At 40.7% G+C, this 18,226-nt stretch overlaps 1 protein-coding gene across 3 annotated transcripts in view; it reads right to left on the reverse strand.

Moving 5' to 3' along the window:
- The window catches only part of RAPGEF5 (Rap guanine nucleotide exchange factor 5), a 236,156-nt gene that overhangs the window by 149,189 nt on the left and 68,741 nt on the right, over positions 1–18,226 (reverse strand). For all 3 annotated transcript variants that reach the window (XM_044946529.2, XM_006074858.4, XM_044946530.2), the window contains exon 6: positions 17,372–17,438. In XM_044946529.2, coding sequence (XP_044802464.1) covers positions 17,372–17,438 — 67 coding nt within the window. The remainder of the gene's footprint in view (positions 1–17,371; positions 17,439–18,226) is intronic.

An 18,226-nucleotide genomic window follows, 5' to 3' on the forward strand; every position in this document is an offset into this window, starting at 1 on the left:
ATGTACTGGCCAAATGTAATCTGAAAAGAGCAAGCAAATGACACTGACATCTTTTCAAAAGAGCAGGTGAATCTGCTTCTTCAGTCTTCAAAGCTGCTCTCACAATTCTTGATCTAGTCATTTCCCCAAAGCTCTAACTGCTCATCCGCATGAATTTCTTGATGAACATTTTATATATATGAAATGTTATAAGGAAACACATATACATTTGACACCCTGGGTTTTGCTATGACAATGAAATAAAACATTGATTATGCTTATATCAGTATATTTTTAAAAATTTTTATGTCTCAAGTTACTTTTTTCCATTTTCTGGTAAGACGAGAGTATTTTCAATCTATGTCACATTTAATGATTCTTCAATAGATTTATATGATATGGTTTATTTAACAAAGTATCTTTTAAAGACATAATTTGCAAACATGTCTTTAGCATGCCTTTTATTTAGTATTACATGTCATTCCTTATATGCTCTTTCTTAATCAGTGGGCTTTTTGGAAGTAAGTTTCTAAACTGCAGCAGGAGTATAACCTATAGCTCTAGACATTCCAGGGATCTTCTCCAGTAAGGATCTCCAATCAGAAGGGACAAGTCCTATAGAAGTTGAAAGACTGAAGGCAAGAGGAGAAGGGGGGCAACAGAGGATGAGATGGTTGAATGGCATCACTGACTCAATGGACACGAGTTTGAGCAAACTCAGGAACATAGTTAAGGACAGGGAAGGCTGGTGTGCTGCAGTTCGTGGGGTCACAAACAGTCGGACACGACTGAGTGTCTAAACAACAAGGGACGTTACACAGAAACTACCCCACTGGTGTGAATCCAGATCATCTAAGACCCCTTCCAACCAGGAAATCTATCTACAAAAACTGCGAATGTGGGAGGACATCCTGGAAGAACAAGATGCAGAACACAAGATCCAAAAGCCTGTAACAGGAACGGGAAATCTTCATCTAGTTTATGCCAACCTTGAGGGAAATCTGGGAATCTGTTTGTTGGGGCAGAGTCACAGCCCTCCACCCCACCGCACAGGACTGCTATGGGCATGAAGTGAGTTAACACCTATAAAGCATCCAGGAAAGGTGCCTGCAACAGCGAGTGCTACGTGCATGTTAGCTACCATCATCATCATCATCACCACATTACTATAAGTAATATGGCTGAGCTTAACAACAAATTATAATAGAAGGACATTTCAGTCCCTAGCTGCTTTACTATTTCATTTGTTTAAACCCTTCTTCCTATCTAAATTATTAAAACTCCTTGACAATCAGTATTGCTTCTGCTTATAATATGCCTCCTACATGGCCCCCACACTGCCAGGAGCATAAAAGTGACTGACAGGCTTCACTGAAAAGTGCCTACAGTGCAGGTATTTCTAGAGTTTATATTTTTTTTTTTAAATATACTTTTAGATTTCTACAAAATTCTGAAGCTTTTACAAAGGCATGTAAGACAGACCTCAGATTTAGAAATTCACTTTGAAACTTCAGAGGGATCAACCAACAGGCTGTGGCCTGGCAGCTTTTGGCATCCAAGAGATAACTGCTGTTGAATGAATCAAGGGACTGTGGCTGTATTCAACAAGCAGTGTGTATTACTTTTGTATTTCTGCCCTAGCAAATCACGACCCACAGCTTAAGAGAACACCCATTGATCATCTCACACTGCCATAGGTTAGGAGTGCAGAGGAAGCATGGCTCAGCTGGATCCTCTGCTTAGAGACTTATGAGGCCAAAAATGAAGGTACAGGCGGAGCTGTGTTCCCTGTGGAGGCACTGGGAGAGAAGATGCTTCCAAGTGCATCCGGGTGGTTGGCAGAGTCTGGGTCTTGCATCTATGTGACTAGGGGACCCATTTCCTTGTTTGTGTCACCTGGAACCTGCCCTGAGCTCCTAGAGGCCTCTCTCTGGTCCTTGCACAGGGAGACCTACTTCTCAGAGCCAGCAACAACACACTGAATCCTCATGCTCGAATCTTTCCTTATTTTCTCTTCTGTCATTTCTCTTTGATGCTCACCAGAGCAAGGTTCACAGGATTAGACTGGGTACTTGCAGACAATCCAGATCTGTACACTTAATTACATCAGCAGAGTACCTTTTACCACGTAATGAGTATTTACAGGTGCCAAATAGTGCATTCATCTTTGGGGTCATTCTACCTACTAAGGTACAGCAACTCAGATCCTCAGAGCCCTCCTGGAAAACTAGCCTTGAACCCCATTTTAGGATTTTATAGTAACATGCTAATAAGTCTAGTCCTGGGTCATGATTTACCTGCTGTAACAGCTTTACCAGAGCATACCTCTGAGTTCACACAATGGAATCCCATGACTTGAGAGCCAGTCTGAATAAATATCTGAATTGCTAAACCATGCAGTCATGTTTACAGTATTTCATGATCCCTAACAGGCTAAAAGTTAAAATGCTGTTTAATAAAATTTCATAGGTTTCATTTTATACAATTCTTCAAATAAGAAGACTCTATAATCAAATCCCAAACCCCACCTGTTGAGACTTATTCAGTAACTATGAAGTGTCCTAAGTGAAGATAATGTAGAGAATTGCCTTTTGAACCCTAAATTGCTATTTTTCATTACTACAGCAATTACTGTACAATAGCAAAAATTGATATTTTTAATTACTCTTAATTAATACTTCCTGTCTCAAATGCTTCACCTCTGCAATGCAAATGACAGCCCATTGTGCTGTGCAAGGCTGAAATGCGATGCTGCATAAAAAACAGAAGCAGGATGCTTGCACAAGGTAAGAACTCAACAAAAATCACCCAGTCTTAGCCTTTTACCCAGATCTCATTTGGTCTTCATAACTCAACAAGAGGCTAATACATTTATATCTGCAAACAAGTTTCTTCAATAATTTCCCCATATAGAAGTTCATCTGTGCTGTTTCTAATACAAAAGATGGAAAACAACCATAATGGTCAGGGGATGATAAATCCATGGTATAGGGTGCTATGAGCCACAACCGATGTCAGAGGAGGTACTGTTGGTGCTGAAAATACATTAAGGGACAAGCACAGACCTCAAAATAAGAGTCATTTTTTTTTGGACATATTTTACAAAATATACACCACACAAGAAATATAACCTAGAAAGTAATAAACACTAAAGTGTCAATAGTGATTCATTTCTAAGCAGTTTCACTACGGGCATCTTTTTTATTCTGGAATTAAAAAAAAAAATTATTGTCTTTATATTCAAGTTAAATAACCCAAATGTCAGATAAATTTTTAAAATTTGCAAAGCATAATCCATAGTAACAATGACTCACTACCAGAATTATCATCATTTTGACACAAACAGAATTCACCCTAATTCTAACCATCTAGTATGCACATAAAATTTCCTTATATTCTGATTTATATTAATACAACAGCATAAAATAACAAATTAATTTAAAATTTACCTTATTCCATCACCACCAAAAACTCAAGTGGTTTTCTCTTTTTTATATGCCTCCTGGTCCTCCTTCACAAATGGACATAATACTAAAGCTGTACCATTGAGTTAAGTATGTAAAATTAAATTTCATCTAAGCAACTATAAGAAGTTCTATTTTAAACAAATGCACAAAAGAAGCAACCCAACATGAAATGTTCATGGATCGTCCTTTGAAAGTTCCTTCCACTTGCCTCAGATAGGATTTCACAGTAACACTCCACAAACCTGTGACTGTTAATGTACAAACTGATGGCTAAATGGTCTATCTGTTCAGTTCAGTCATTCAGTCGTGTCCGACTCTTTGCAACTCCATGGACTGCAGCACACCAGGCCTCCCTCTCCATCACCAACTCCCGGAGTTTACTCAAACTCATGTCCATTGAGTCGGTGATGCCATCCAACCATCTCATCCTCTGTTGTCCCCTTCTCCTCCCGCCTTCAATCTTTCCCAGCATCAGGGTCTTTTCAAATGAGTCAGTTCTTCACATCAGGTGGCCAAAGTACTGGAGCTTCAGCTTCAGCATCAGTCTCTCCAGTGAATATTCAAGGTTGGTTTCCTTTAGGATGGACTGGTTGGATCTCTTTGCAGTCCAAGGGACTCTCAAGAGTCTTCTGCAACACCACAGTTCAAAAGCATCAATTCTTTGGTGCTAAAAATTCTCCAAGCCAGGCTTCAACAATACATGAACCATGAAATTCCAGATGTTCAAGCTAGTTTTAGAAAAGGCAGAGGCACCAGAGATCAAATTGCCAGTGTGCACTGGATCATCAAAAAGCAGGAGAGTTCCAGAAAAGCATCTACTTCTGCTTTATTGACTATGCCAAAGCCTTTGACTGTGTGGATCACAAAAAACTGTGGAAAATTCTGAAAGAGATGGGAATACCAGACCACCTGACCTGCCTCCTGAGAAATCTGTATGCAGGTCAGGAAGCAACAGTTAGAACTGGACATGGAACTACAGACTGGTTCCAAATAGGAAAAGGAGTACATCAAGGCTGTATATTGTCATCCTGCTTATTTAACTTATATGCAGAGTACATCATGAGAAACGCTGGGCTAGATGAAGCACAAGCTGGAATCAAGATTGCCAGGAGAAACATCAATAACCTCAGATATGCAGATGACACCACCCTTATGGCAGAAAGTGCAGAAGAACTAAAGACCCTTTTGATGAAAGTGAAAGAGGAGAGTGAAAAAGTTGGCTTTAAAGCTCAACATTCAGAAAACAAAGATCATGGCATCTGGTCCCATCACTGCATAGCAAATAGATGGGGAAACAATGGGAACAGTGACAGACTTTATTTTCTTGGGCTCCAAAATCACTGCAGGTGGTGACTGCAGCCATGAAATAAAAAGACGCTTACTCCTTGGAACAAAAGTTATGACCAACGTATACAACATATTCAAAAGCAGAGACATTACTTTGTCCACAAAGGTCTGTCTAGGTTTTTCCCATAGTCATGTATGGATGTGAGAGTTGGGATTGTAAAGAAAGCTGAGCACCGAAGAATTGAGGCTTTTGAACTACAGTCTATCTGTATACCCTGTCAATTAAAAAGGTCTGTTTTGCATGTATATTGCAGAGAAAAATTATTATCTTCGTCTTGGGAACTGATACCCAAAGATCATAATATATTGTATAAACACACACACTTCTTCCCTTATTGACAAGGGACTCTTCAAGTCATATTTTATTCTTGAATGGGTTCTGCACAGAGACATCTTTCTGAAATGATGCTTTTAAGTTAATGTCCCCACACTGTGCTCATCTCAGTAGGCAAAACACCATGAACTATGCTATTCACCAAAAACCAAACATACTTCACAAGGCTAGAGTTAAATTAGGTTACCACAAGATCCTAGCATGTACAGATGGTTTCTTTGAAAAGTGAAGTCGCTCAGTCATGTCCGACTCTTTGCGACCCCATGGACTGTAGCCTACCACGCTCCTCTGTCCATGGGATTTTCCAGGCAAGACTACTGGAGTGGGTTGCCAGTTCCTTCTCCAGACGATCTTCCCAACCCAGGGATCAAACCCAGGTCTCCAGCACTGTAGGCAGACGCTTTACTGTCTGAGACACCAGGAAAGTCCTGGTTTCTTTGAAAGTAGAGACAATAAGTTAGTATTTAGTTTTAAAAAGTCATGTGTGTGTACATCTATATCTTTTGCTATATAGGGAGCTCTTCCCAAGACAAAGAAAATCAACTTGATGTATGGTAGTTGTAGAATATATTAAGCTTGTTTGATTTACAAAGGAGAGAAAAACGCCACTGAGTTACCTGTTCACATATTGATAATGGTGGGCTTTGTGATGTGTTACCATGAGATCCTACCTGAGAGAAACTGAAGGAGCTGTAACCAGCTCTCCACATAGTCCTAGAGACTTAAAAATCCACAGTCGAAGGTGCCTTGAACTCTGTGACAGCTTATCAGGGTAGCTCTAAAGCACAATGAGGAAAGGTACTAATAAACCCCACAACTCCTTAGAAATACCAAGAACAAGGAAAACTACACCAAGACTGTGCTACAAGTGCTCTGGGGCTTTCTTGATGCTTCCTGAAATGAGATCTGTCTTCCTGGGCCTCACTTGACATTTCCTCTCAAATCTCAATCCACCTGACCTTCCCCAAATCATGTAGCAGCTCTGAAGCCCTTGGAAGGGCTGGAACCAGGCTACAATTCCACGTGGGAATTGTACATTCCCCACAGATGAGAAATATAAGGTGGCAAGGTGTTCAAGATCTTGCAGTACCCAGATGCAAGGTGAGTCATTCCCTGGGGGAGTCACTTATTTTTATTCTCTGAACGAACATGCTCACTCAGGTCTGTGACAGACTCAGAAAACGGAGATTAACTCCACTCCATTTCTCTCTTCCCCGGAAAGGAAGAGGCAGCTAGCCCAGAAAAAGAGTGAGTGGAGATCAGTACTTTAGCATTAAAAAAGCTGTATTTCTAAATGCGGCAAAGTTCATCACTGGATGGTGTGCATTGCGTACTCAGTGTGACAGATTCTCCCCTCTTCCCCTAACCTAAGATTATTTCTAGACCTTACTAACTCTATGTATCATCTCTTAAATAAGTCTCCAAAGTTCTAACTTTTTAAACATTCAGCAAAGCTCAAATCCCATGCTTTTTCTTCTTCCTGAACTGGTACCAATGTGAACAATTCCAATCAAAAAAGCTGTCACCATTCTCTTTAGGGAAGCCCCAGGAATACTGGATTGGGCAGCCATTTCTTTCTCCAGGGGATCTTTCTGACCAAAGGATCAAACCTGGGTCTCCCATACTGCAGGCACATTCTTTACCATCTGAGCCACTAGGGAAGCCCTCTCTTCAGACACTACTGCCCAAAAAGGAATTTCTCCACTGTATCAAACCCAACTCATAGGTTCATCCAGAAGGATGAACTAAAGGGATCCTAGCCACTTTATATGCTTCTGGACTCAGAAAGGATGTAGCAGATTCTTGCAAAAGACAAACCTTAAAGAAAACAAGGGAAGCTTCAGGAGAAAGACTAGACATGGCAAAGGAGAGGAGTTTTAAATGACAGCTGACAGCCTTGGGGAGCTGGGGTCTTTGAGTTTCCCAGTGTTATGCTTTTGGTGACACAGGACTATTGGTTGTTCATTAAGACTCAGTTCCTGGTGCCTCTCTGAAAAGTATTTCCCAAGAGATTCTATCTAAGGAAAAGATGACATGGGAGAAGAATCACAGGCCCGGGTTAAGTCCCTAGTTAATGAGAGGAAAATCAAGTCCTTTTTACCCGTAAAGCAGGATTCCAGAGAGGGAAAATGTGAGATGACTTTTACTAGAAAGAATGCTAGGAAGCATCAGAGAACAAGTTCATGGCCGATGGAAAAACTGATGGAGTTAATGTCACAGCTTCTAGACACTAAGCAGGGAAAGACTTTGCTGTGAAGTTGACAATGTGCTGCAGTTATAACCACCTCTTCTTTTGTCTTTTGTCTTTTTTTCCTAGAGAGTTGTAAAAAGAAATTCCATCTCAAATCTCTTCTTCTCTAACACTTGCATCAAAAGTTATGTGTCCTCTTGACTTCTTGGGGTTTCATCTGCTTCAAGATCTTCTAGGACTTAAAGCAGTAACCTTCATTTGTCATTTGGGTTAGATTTTTTTTTTTTAAGGTCAGAGGCATTTCTCAGAGGAGTGATAACGTACCCTATGAGAAGGAATTTGGAAAATACCACTAAGGACATCAAATGCAGAGTGGTTCTAATCTAAAATTGGATGAGCTGAAGAAAATGAGCAACAGCATAGAGCAGAGACATACCAAGAGAGAAATCTACACTGATGAAAATCATCAACTACATCAGCTTTGAGGAAGAATATGAGGGCGCCAGGAATGCCACTGGCAAGATGGCGGAGCAGAAGGACGTGCACTCATCTTCTCTGTGAGAACTCCAAAATTACAACTCTTTGCTGAACAACTATTGACAGGAGAATGTTGGATCCCACACACACAAAAAAAGATACTGCACATTCAAGGCAAAGGAGAAGCCCCAACAAGACAGTAAGAGGGGTAAAATCACATTTAGAACCAAACCTCATACCCGCCAGAGATGCCTGGAGAGCTCAAACAAAACCTTGAGTACACCAGGACCCAGAGACCCCACAGAGACTGAGCCAGACCTGTGTTTGAGTCTCCCGCAGAGGTATGTGTCAGCTGTGGCCTGCCACAGGGGCAGGGGCTCTGGGTGCAGCTACCTGAGTCACAAAACCTGTGATATAAGCCCTCTTGCAGGGGTCGCCATTAACCCCACCATAGAGCCGCCGAGGAGATAACCTACAAACTGCAGAACAATTATATCAAAGAAATTCTCACACTGTTAAGAAAGTTCTAGGACCCACAAGAGATTTCCCAAACTGGGGATCTAGCAAAGGGACTGAGAATCCCCAGAGAATTTGACTTTGGAGAGCAGCGGGATTTGATTACAGAACTTACACAGGACTGGGGAAACAGATTCTTGGAGGGCACAAACAAAACCTTGTGTGACCAGGACCCAGGAGAAAGGAGCAGTGACCCCACAAGAGGCTGACCCAGACTTGCCTGTGAGTGTCCAGGAGTCCCTAGTGGAGGCGTGGGTTGGCGGTGGCTGCTGCAGGGTTGGTGCACTGAGTGCAGCAGTGCGCGCATGGGGCCTACTGAAGGAGGCCCCATTATCTTCATTACCTCCACCATAGTTTGGCCTCAGGTCAAACAACAGGAAGGGAACACAGCCCCACCCATCAACAGAAAACTGGATTAAAGATTTACTGAGCCTGGCCCCACCCATCAGAACTAGAACCAGTTTCTCCCACAGTCTCTCCCATCAGGAAGTTTCCATAGGGCTCTTATCCTTATCCATCAGAAGACAGACAGAATGAAAACCACAATCACAGAAAACTAATCAAACTGATCACATGACCCACAGCCTTGTCTAACTCAATGAAACTATGAGCCATGCCCTTTAGGGCCACCCAAGACAGACAGGTCATGGTGGAGAGTTCTGACAAAATATGGTCCACTGGAGAAAGGAATGGAAAACCACTTCAGTATTCTTGCCTTGAGAACCTCATGAACAGTATAAAAAGGCAAAAATATAGGACGCTGAAAGATAAACTCTCCAGGTTGGTAGGTGCCCAATATGCTACTGGAGATCAGTGGAGAAATAACTCCAGAAAGAATGAAGAGACAGAGCCAAAATGAAAACAATGCCAAGTTGTGGATGTGACTGGTGATATAAGCAAAGCCCAATGCTGTAAATGGCAATATTGCATAGGAACCTGGAATGTTAGGTCCATGAATCAAGGTAAATTGGAAGTGGTCAAACAGGAGATGCCAATAGTAAACATTGACATTTTAGGAATCAGTGAACTAAAATGGACTGGAATGAGCAAATTTAATTCAGATGACCATTATATTTACTACTGTGGGCAAGAATCCCTTAGAAGAAATGAAGGAGCCATCATAGTCAACAAAAGAGTCTGAAATGCAGTACTTCAGTGCAATCTCAAAAATGACAAGAATGATCTTTGTTCGTTTCCAAGGCAAACCATTCAGTATCACAGTAATCCAAGCCTATGCCCCAACCAGTAATGCTGAAGAAGCTGAAGTTGAACGGTTCTATGAAGACCTAAAAGACCTTCTAGAACTAACACTCAAAAAAGATGTCCTGTACATCATAGGGGAGTGGAGTGCAAAAGGAGGAAGTCAAGAGATACCTGGAGTAACAGGCAAATTTGGCCTTGGAGTACAAAATGAAGCAAGGCAAAGGCTAACAGACTTTTGCCAAGAGAATGTACTGGTCATAGCAAACACTCTCTTCCAACAACACAAGAGAAGACTCCACACTTGGACATCACCAGATAGTCAATACAGAAATCAGATTGATTATATTCTTGGCACCCAAAGATGGAGAAGCTCTATACAGTCAGCAGAGTACCTGAAGAACTATGGCCAGAGGTTCATGACATTGTACAGGAGGCAGGGATCAAGACTACCCCCAAGAAAATGAAATGCAAAAAGGCAAAATGGTTGTCTAAGGAGGTCTTACAAATAGCTGTGAAAAGGAGAGAAGCTAAAGGCAAAGAAGAAAAGGAAAGATACACCCATTTGAATGCAGAGTTTCAAAGAACAGCAAGGAGAGACAAGAAAGCCTTCCTCAGTGATCAATGTAAAGAAACAGAGGAAAACAATAGAATGGGGAAGACTAGAAATCTCTTCAAGAAAATTAGAAATACCAAGGGAACATTTTATGCCAAGATGGGCACAATAAAAAAACAGAAATGGTATGGACCTAACAGAAGCAGAAGACATTAAGAAGAGGTGGCAAGAATACACAGAAGAACTGTACAAAAAACATCTTCATGACCCAGATAACCACAATGGTGTGATTACTCGCCTAGAACCAGACATCCTGGAATACAAAGTCAAGTGGGCCTTAGGAAGCATCACTATGAACAAAGATAGTGAAGGTGACGGAATTCCAGTTGAGCTTTTTCAAATACTAAAAGATGATGCTGTGAAAATGCTGCACTCAATATGCCAGCAAGTTTGGAAAACTCAGCAGTGGCCACAGGATTGGAAAAAGTCAGTTTTCATTCCAATCCCAAAGAAACACAATGCCAAAGAATGCTCAAACTGTGGCATAATTGCACTCATCTCACATGCTAGTAAAGTAATGCTCAAAATTCTCCAAGCCAGGCTTCAACAGTACATGAAGCATGAACTTCCAGATGTTCAAGCTGGATTTAGAAAAGGCAGAGGAACCAGAGATCAAATTGACAACATCATAGAAAAAGCAACAGAATTCCACAAAAACATTTACTTCTGTTTTATTGATTACACCAAAGCCTTTGACTGTGCAGATCACAACAAACTGTGGAAAATTCTTCAAGAGATGGGAATACCAGACCACCTTACCTGCCTCTGAGATATCTGTATGCAGGACAAGAAGCAACAGTTAGAACAGGACATGAAACAATAGACTGGTTCCAAAATGGGAAAGGAATACATCAAGGCTGTATATTGTCACCCTGCTTATTTAACTTATATGCAGAGTACATCATATAAAATGCCGAGCTGGATGAAGCATAAGCTGGAATCAAGATTGCTGGGAGAAATATCAATAACCTCAGATACGCAGATGATACCACCCTTGTAGCACAAAGTGAAGAGGAACTAAAGAGCCTCTTGATGGAAGTGAAAGAGGAGAGTGAAAAAGCTGGCTTAAAACTCAACATTCAAAAAAAGAAGATTATGGCATCCAGTCCCATCTCTTCATGACAAATAGATGGGGAAACAATGGAAAAAGTGGCGGACTTTATTTTTGGGGGGCTCCAACTTCACTGCAGATTGTGACTGCAGCCATGAAATTAAAAGATGCGTAGTCCTTGGAAGAAAAGTTATTACCAACTTAGCATATTAAAAAGCAGAGATGTTACTTTGCCAACAAAGGTCTGTCTAGTCAAAGCTATGCTTTTTCCAGTAGTCATGTAGGGATGTAAGATTTGGGCTATAAAGAAATCTGAGCACCGAAGTATTAACGCTTTTGATCTGTGGTGTTGGAGAACACTCTTGAGAGTCCCTTGGACTGAAAGAAGATCCAACCAGTCCATCCTAAAGGAAATCAGTCCTGAATATTCATTGGAAGGACTGATGCTGAAACTGAAACTCCAATATTTTGGCCACCTGATGCAAAGAACTGACTCATTGGAAAAGACCCTGATGCTGGGAATGTATCAGGGAGGAGAAGGGGACGACAGAGGATGAGATGGTTGGATGGCATCACCAACTGAATGGGCATGAGTTTGAGCAAGCTCCAGGAGTTGGTGATGCACAGGGAAGCCTGGTGTGCTGCAGTCCATGGGGTCACAAAGAGTTGGAAACAACTGAGCAACTGAACTGATGAGAGTGTACGAGTGCCTACTTAAATGGTCCCCGGGTATTAGATTCTGTTCTCATCCAATTCTGACTGCTCTTCCTAAATTCTGTACACTATATTTTTTCATTTGAATTCATCTGTCAAGACATGGCCACAAACTCTTCTCCCTTACTATCACCAGGTCAGTGCAGACACTCAGCACAGTTCTCTTTTACCGTCTGAGTGATGGCTGACTTCACTGGACAAGCAGCACAGATGACCACATGACAGCTCCCCCCACAACCCTTTCATAAATGCCACACATACAACCATGTCATCAAACATGCATCTAATACGTTCGATTCACAACTTAGCCTTGCTCACATCAGCTCAGCAGTTCAACAACTGGACCATGTGAATGAAAATCACCAGACCTTACTAGGATGTTTGTTTTCTTATTTCTACAATTTACATCAAGAAAATTTAGCCTGAAGTAACAGAAATAACCCAACATGGTTTGTTTAGGATGTTGATTAGCATGATCTGAAGTCCAGAGTCAGTTTTTATCTCTTTAATCATGTCCATGTTGCCACTTCCTGTCTTTGGATAATGCCCAAGTTACTTCTCAGTTCTTGAAAATGTCTCAAAGTTTAGCTTATTTCCTAAATTTACATCCTAAGAACTATGACTTTGAAAGCAGTATTCTACTGACTAAAAACTCTTCTCTATGTCCCTATGTCTAGTTTATCCTGGATTGTAAAACAAATATATAAAAGTTGTGTTATCGATTCTAAACACTCTTTTTGTCAAGTACCCTGGGAGAATTCATGTTTAAAGATAATATAATGCTCAAAACTTCCAGGGTAGGAAGTGGCAGACTGTGTCATCCACGGGCTCCTTCTAGCCTGCCAGCTCTATGTGACTAACAAAGACTCAGAGGAAATGAAGAAGAGAAGGTTTAAAGTTAACAAAATGTATTCAGTCAGAAGATATTAGAAAGGTGGCTAAGATGTTAAGGCAGAAAACCTATGTACACAGGGAAAGCCAAAGTATTTTCAGATAATAATGCCCAGGGTGTGACAGTCGTGTTCATATAATGGGAGAAGTCTATTACAGTCATGCCCTTTTTCCTTAAGCTGAAAACTTCTTACAAGGTTTTCCTCTTTAGGTTTTTGGATGTCAGGCACTTGGGAAGGTGGATCTTTCTTGAAACTCACTAGAAACGTAGATGAAACATTTTTACTGTTTATGTTTGTATAAATCTAGCAGCTGTAAATCTGACCGAATTATCAAGGTATTTTTATTTCTATATACACTGCCTTCTCCTGTTACTTTAATATGAAAACTCACTTGTGTTTTCTTCCAGGGTAGAATTTTACATATTATTTTTTAGATGAAAGGACCTTTTTCCTGATGAACCTAAGCTGAGACTAAGAGATAAACTATTTAACAAGGAGGATTTTTTTAAAAAAGAATGCTTATTTACAAAACGCCCAAGTTTGAGGAAAAGGAGATAAATACACAGCGCAGTAAACTCTATTGCGGGAAACTGCTCTCCCCCTTCCAGTGACCCCTAATTACACAAAAGCTCTGAAGAGCACTTTAACAACTCCGCTTTACAGATGTCACTTCTGCCTTCCCTTAATGCATTTCAGGGTCATGCTGGATGCCAACTGCCACTTGAGTGATTATGCAAACATCTCCCGTCCTGTGCGGTGTTAACAGCTGGGTAACAAAGCTTTCAGACCACTGCCAACAGGAATAACTACACTGTGAAGTGGGGAAGCACACAGTCCCTTCATAAATGCTTACACAAGGAACCAAGGAATTTTAGAACTTAGACACTGTCTAGTCCACCACTCAATTTGGCCAAGGTTATACTGTTTGAAAGAATTAAGAATCAAGGTCTACATTCTCAGTTTAAAGATAGTTTCATTATTCCAGGGTGGTCAGCTATCAATTCAAGACATGAATTTTTCTCCTATTGACAGTCAATTCCTAGGCAGGTTGATAAGAAGTCCAGGGGTCCCCAAGGAGAGAGGGGTCTGGAATTCTCAAGGAGGAAGAAAGGACAAACTTTTTTTCCCCTCTATATTCCTTAGGATTATATAACAATAATGTATCTTGCCTGAGGACAGTTTCTGGAAAAACCTTCTGGCTAATCCTGTTATCTTAAAATGCAAATTATGGAAATGGGTCTAGTAAGGTCTTTACAACCTCCAGACATTCTTTTGATTCACTGTAATAAGTAATTACTTGAGTATAGAACTCCATTTCTTTTTTTTTTTTTTTTTTTTTAGAACTCCATTTCTAACACTAGCGAGGGGGCACTCTTTTTGCCCCCTTCTGATGTCTATGTCAGAAGCTTTCTCTATCTCTTTTATACTTTAATAAGACTTTATTACACAAAAGCTCTGAGTGATCAAGCCTCGTCTCTGGCCCCGGATTGAATTCTTCTCCTCCGGAAGCCAAGAATCCAGACGTCTTTCGTGGTCCAGCAGCAACCTTTCACTATGTCCTTTATTCTCATTTCTACTCTAGCACCTTACCTCAATTTATTCAGTCTTTTAGCTTAGAGATTTTTTCCAGTAAGATTACATCAACCAAATATACAACCATCACTCTGCTGTCCACCCCTCCTTTCTAGAAGTTCTCTTGAATTTTACTTTCATGGTATAAACTTCCACTTCCAATAAGTATATCCACTTCTTATCACAGTCTCTTCATCTCCCTTTGTTGTTATTGTAAAGTTGTTAAGTCGTGTCTGACCCTCTGTGACCCCATGAACTGCAGCACACCAGGGTTCCCTGTCCTTCAGTATCTCCCAGAGTTAGCTCAAACTCATATTCATTGAGTTGGTGATGCCATTCAACCATCCCCTTCTGCTCCTTTCCTCAGTCTTTCCCAGCATGAGGGTCTTTTCCAATGAGTCGGCTCTTTGCATCAGTTGGCATAAGTACTGGAGCTTCAGCTTCAGCATCAGTCTTTCCAATGAATATTCAGGATTGATTTTCTTTAGGATTGACTGGTTTGATCTCCTTGCTATCCAAGGGACTCTCAGGAGTCTTGTCCAGCACCACATTCTGAAAGGATCAATTCTTCGGCGCTCAGAGTTCTTTATAGTCCAACTCTCACATCTGTACATGAGCACTGGAAAAACAATAGCTTTGACTAGACGGGCCTTTGTTGCAAAGTGATGTCTCTGCTTTTGCAAACACTATCTAGGTTTGTCATAGCTTTTCTTCCAAGGAGCAAGTGTGTCTTTTAATTTCATGGGTGCAGCCACTGTCCACACTGATTTTGGAGCACAAGAAAATAAAGTCTGTCACTGTTTCCATTTTTTCCCCATCTATTTGCCATGAAGTGATGGGACTGGATGTCATGATTTTAGTTTTTGGAATGTTGAGTTTTAAGCCTCTTCTCCCTACCTCCCTCTTATCTTGGGTGCTGCCCAAGACTACATCTTCCACTCTGCTCTTCAATCAACAACCTGGACTGGTTCCCATAACGCTAGTCCCGACCTTTCTGAGTTCCAGATTCACGTCTCCAGGTGCTTCCCGAATATTTTTACACCCTTATGTCCTCAAACTCAGCGTGTCCAAAATTATGTCATCTCTCCTTCCATATATTTTACTCAACTTCCTAAGAGTATCATCACTTTTCCACTAAGTTCCCAGCTGTGGTTACTTGAATCCTCCTCTACATTTACCTAGTCCTACTGATTTTTTAAACAATTCTTTATGCTCCTTTTTTTTATGGTTCCCCAAAACACCACCAGAAACTAGGTTCTCATCAGCCTCTCAAACTAGATTTTCATCCAACTCATCTTCTTTCTTAAATGTCTACATCATGTTAATCTGTTGTTCAAAAAGTATTTTACTTTTCTTTATTAAATCCCACAGCCAGAATACACATCCTCCACCTGCTCACAGCCTGACCGCTTTCAATGCTGATTCAAGTCCAGTCTCTTCAACCAAGCTCTCTGTTGCTGTTCTTGGATTCACTATCACACACTGATTGTTGGTGCTCAGCTGTCAGTTGTTTTATAAGCTAGCTTTTTAACGTGCCTGTCTTCCTGGTACGGCTGTAAGAACATCTTACATAGTCACTGCTTCTGAAACTTACCTACTATATTACATTATTTTAAAAATGAGGTCCAGTGATTAGGAGAATATGACTAAGAAGTAGAAAATCCGGAGTTTAGATCCTGGCTCTGATCCTTTTTAGATGGGTGACCTTGGGCAAGTTACTTAACCTCTAGAAGCTTTCATGTCTATAAAACAGAGATAACGCCACCTATTTCACAAGGCTGTAGTGAAGTGTAATGTGTACATGGGTATGTGTACACACACATACAAATACACAGTGTGTAACACAGTATTTGGTACACAGTGAGTGGGTTTTTTTTTTTTAAACAGATCGCTATTAATGACTTTGCAACCCACAGGTACTCCTCTTTAGTCAATATTTTAAACTGCAAGTGAAGTGAAGTGTCAGCCACTCAGTTGTGTTCGACTCTTTGCAACCTCATGGACTGTATGTAGCCCGCCAGGTTCCTCTGTCCATGGGATTTCTCGGGCAAGAATACTGGAGTGTGTTGCCATTCTATTCTCCTGGGGATCTTCCAGACCCAGGGATTGAACCCTGGTCTCCTCATTACAGGCAGATTCTTTCCTGTCTGAGCCACTAGGGAAGCCCTTTAAACTGCAAAGCTCATGTTAAACATATTGTATTAGCACGCTGTCAAGACTCCATTGCATGTGAAGTTTTATACTACTCATCACTATATTTAGCCAAAAATTACTTTTCTAAGCTACATTCTATAAGAGTAAGAAAGACAACTTTTAACTTTCAAGCTGTGCCCAGATGCCAAAACTTGGGGTGTGAAACTATACAAGGTCAGTTTCATTTCACATACATAACCCAATCCAGCATGATTTTCAGCAATCACCATTTTTTAAATACAGTTAAAGAAGTACTCAAGCTTTGGGAAGGCTAGATTTTGTGAGATAGGATTGCTAGAGCTTGTCAACAACCAGAGTTTAATGATTAGCGACCATGGCCAGCTTCTTCTGGGAAGAAAGGGATAAGCTTTCCCTCAACCAACAGGTTAATTACTGACTCTAATTAATGGCTTTAAAAGACATAATGAAAATGTTGTAATCCAGTACATTAAAAACTGAAGAACTGATCTTCTGTTGGTTGAGTTGATCTTTTTTTTTCCCTAATGAAACATACAGTCCTTTCTCCTTTGTGCAGTAGGTCACAGCTTTCCCTAGGTTAAATCATACAGTATTTTTTTTTTTTTAAGTCCTTCTCTAAGGTTCCAGGAACTTTCCATCAACAGAATCTGTAATCTTGCAGGAAAGGCTGCCTGAGAGCAGAGCAAGTTAACGCCACTGTCTCCTTTCGCCCTGACTTGGGCCTCCTACAATGACAAGCGGCCACAGGGCAAGTGTCTCTCTACATCACTACCCACAGTGCCTCCCTTCCAAGACCCCTCATTATTTCTGCACTCCTGGGCAGGGACATCGCATGGCCTTACCGCAGACGTTAGACGGGCAAGAATTTCATCGCTGCTCTCTTCTGAGTCTTCAATTTTCTGATGAGATCTTTGAAAAACAAAGAATAAATTACACTTTAGCTTTGGCTGCTCAAATTTATTCACTGAGTTATGGGGAATACAGGGTAAAGAACAGCATTATTGCTTCGTACATTAGTGAAAGTAACCCGTATGAGTAGCATGGTGACTATAACACTGTAGGAACGCAACTTGCGGCGGCCCAACGAGTCCTTCAAAGTCAGCCAGCAAGAACCTCTTTTCCACACATCGATTAAATCCTAAGGACTGTTACTGCTCTCCAAATGAATCGAAGGATAATCCTGACTCACTAAATTTACTAACATGGGTATGCACAGAGAATAAGCACAGGGTGAATATAACGTGGTGAAGTATTGAAATGCCTGGCCAGTCTAAATAAATCCAGATTCTGAAAATATGAAACATGAATTTTCTACTATATCTGAGTTCCAGCCGACAAACAAATTTATTAGGAAATAGTCTATTATAAGCCTTGTCCTGTGACAGGAATTATATGGATCCCAATAGCAGGAGCACTTTGTTCTTTTTTATGAGCCCACAGCCCAGTTGAGAAAAAAATTATGCATGTGTTAAATAACTAAGGAAACAAACAACGTTTACACAGTGTGGTATCAGTTTGTTTAGAAAAACCACCTTTCTAATGTAATTCATGAAAAATTTTTCACCACAGAAATGTACATTGCTAACACATAAAATCCACTTCAAACAAACCTTATAAAAATTACATTTCTTTCTCCTGACCTGGTCAAAGGGAAAAACACTGACTAACGCCAACTGAATATATGTAATTGTCTCCCA

The sequence above is a fragment of the Bubalus bubalis genome, chromosome 8, assembly GCF_019923935.1.
Source record: "Bubalus bubalis isolate 160015118507 breed Murrah chromosome 8, NDDB_SH_1, whole genome shotgun sequence".
Lineage (NCBI taxonomy): Eukaryota > Metazoa > Chordata > Mammalia > Artiodactyla > Bovidae > Bubalus > Bubalus bubalis.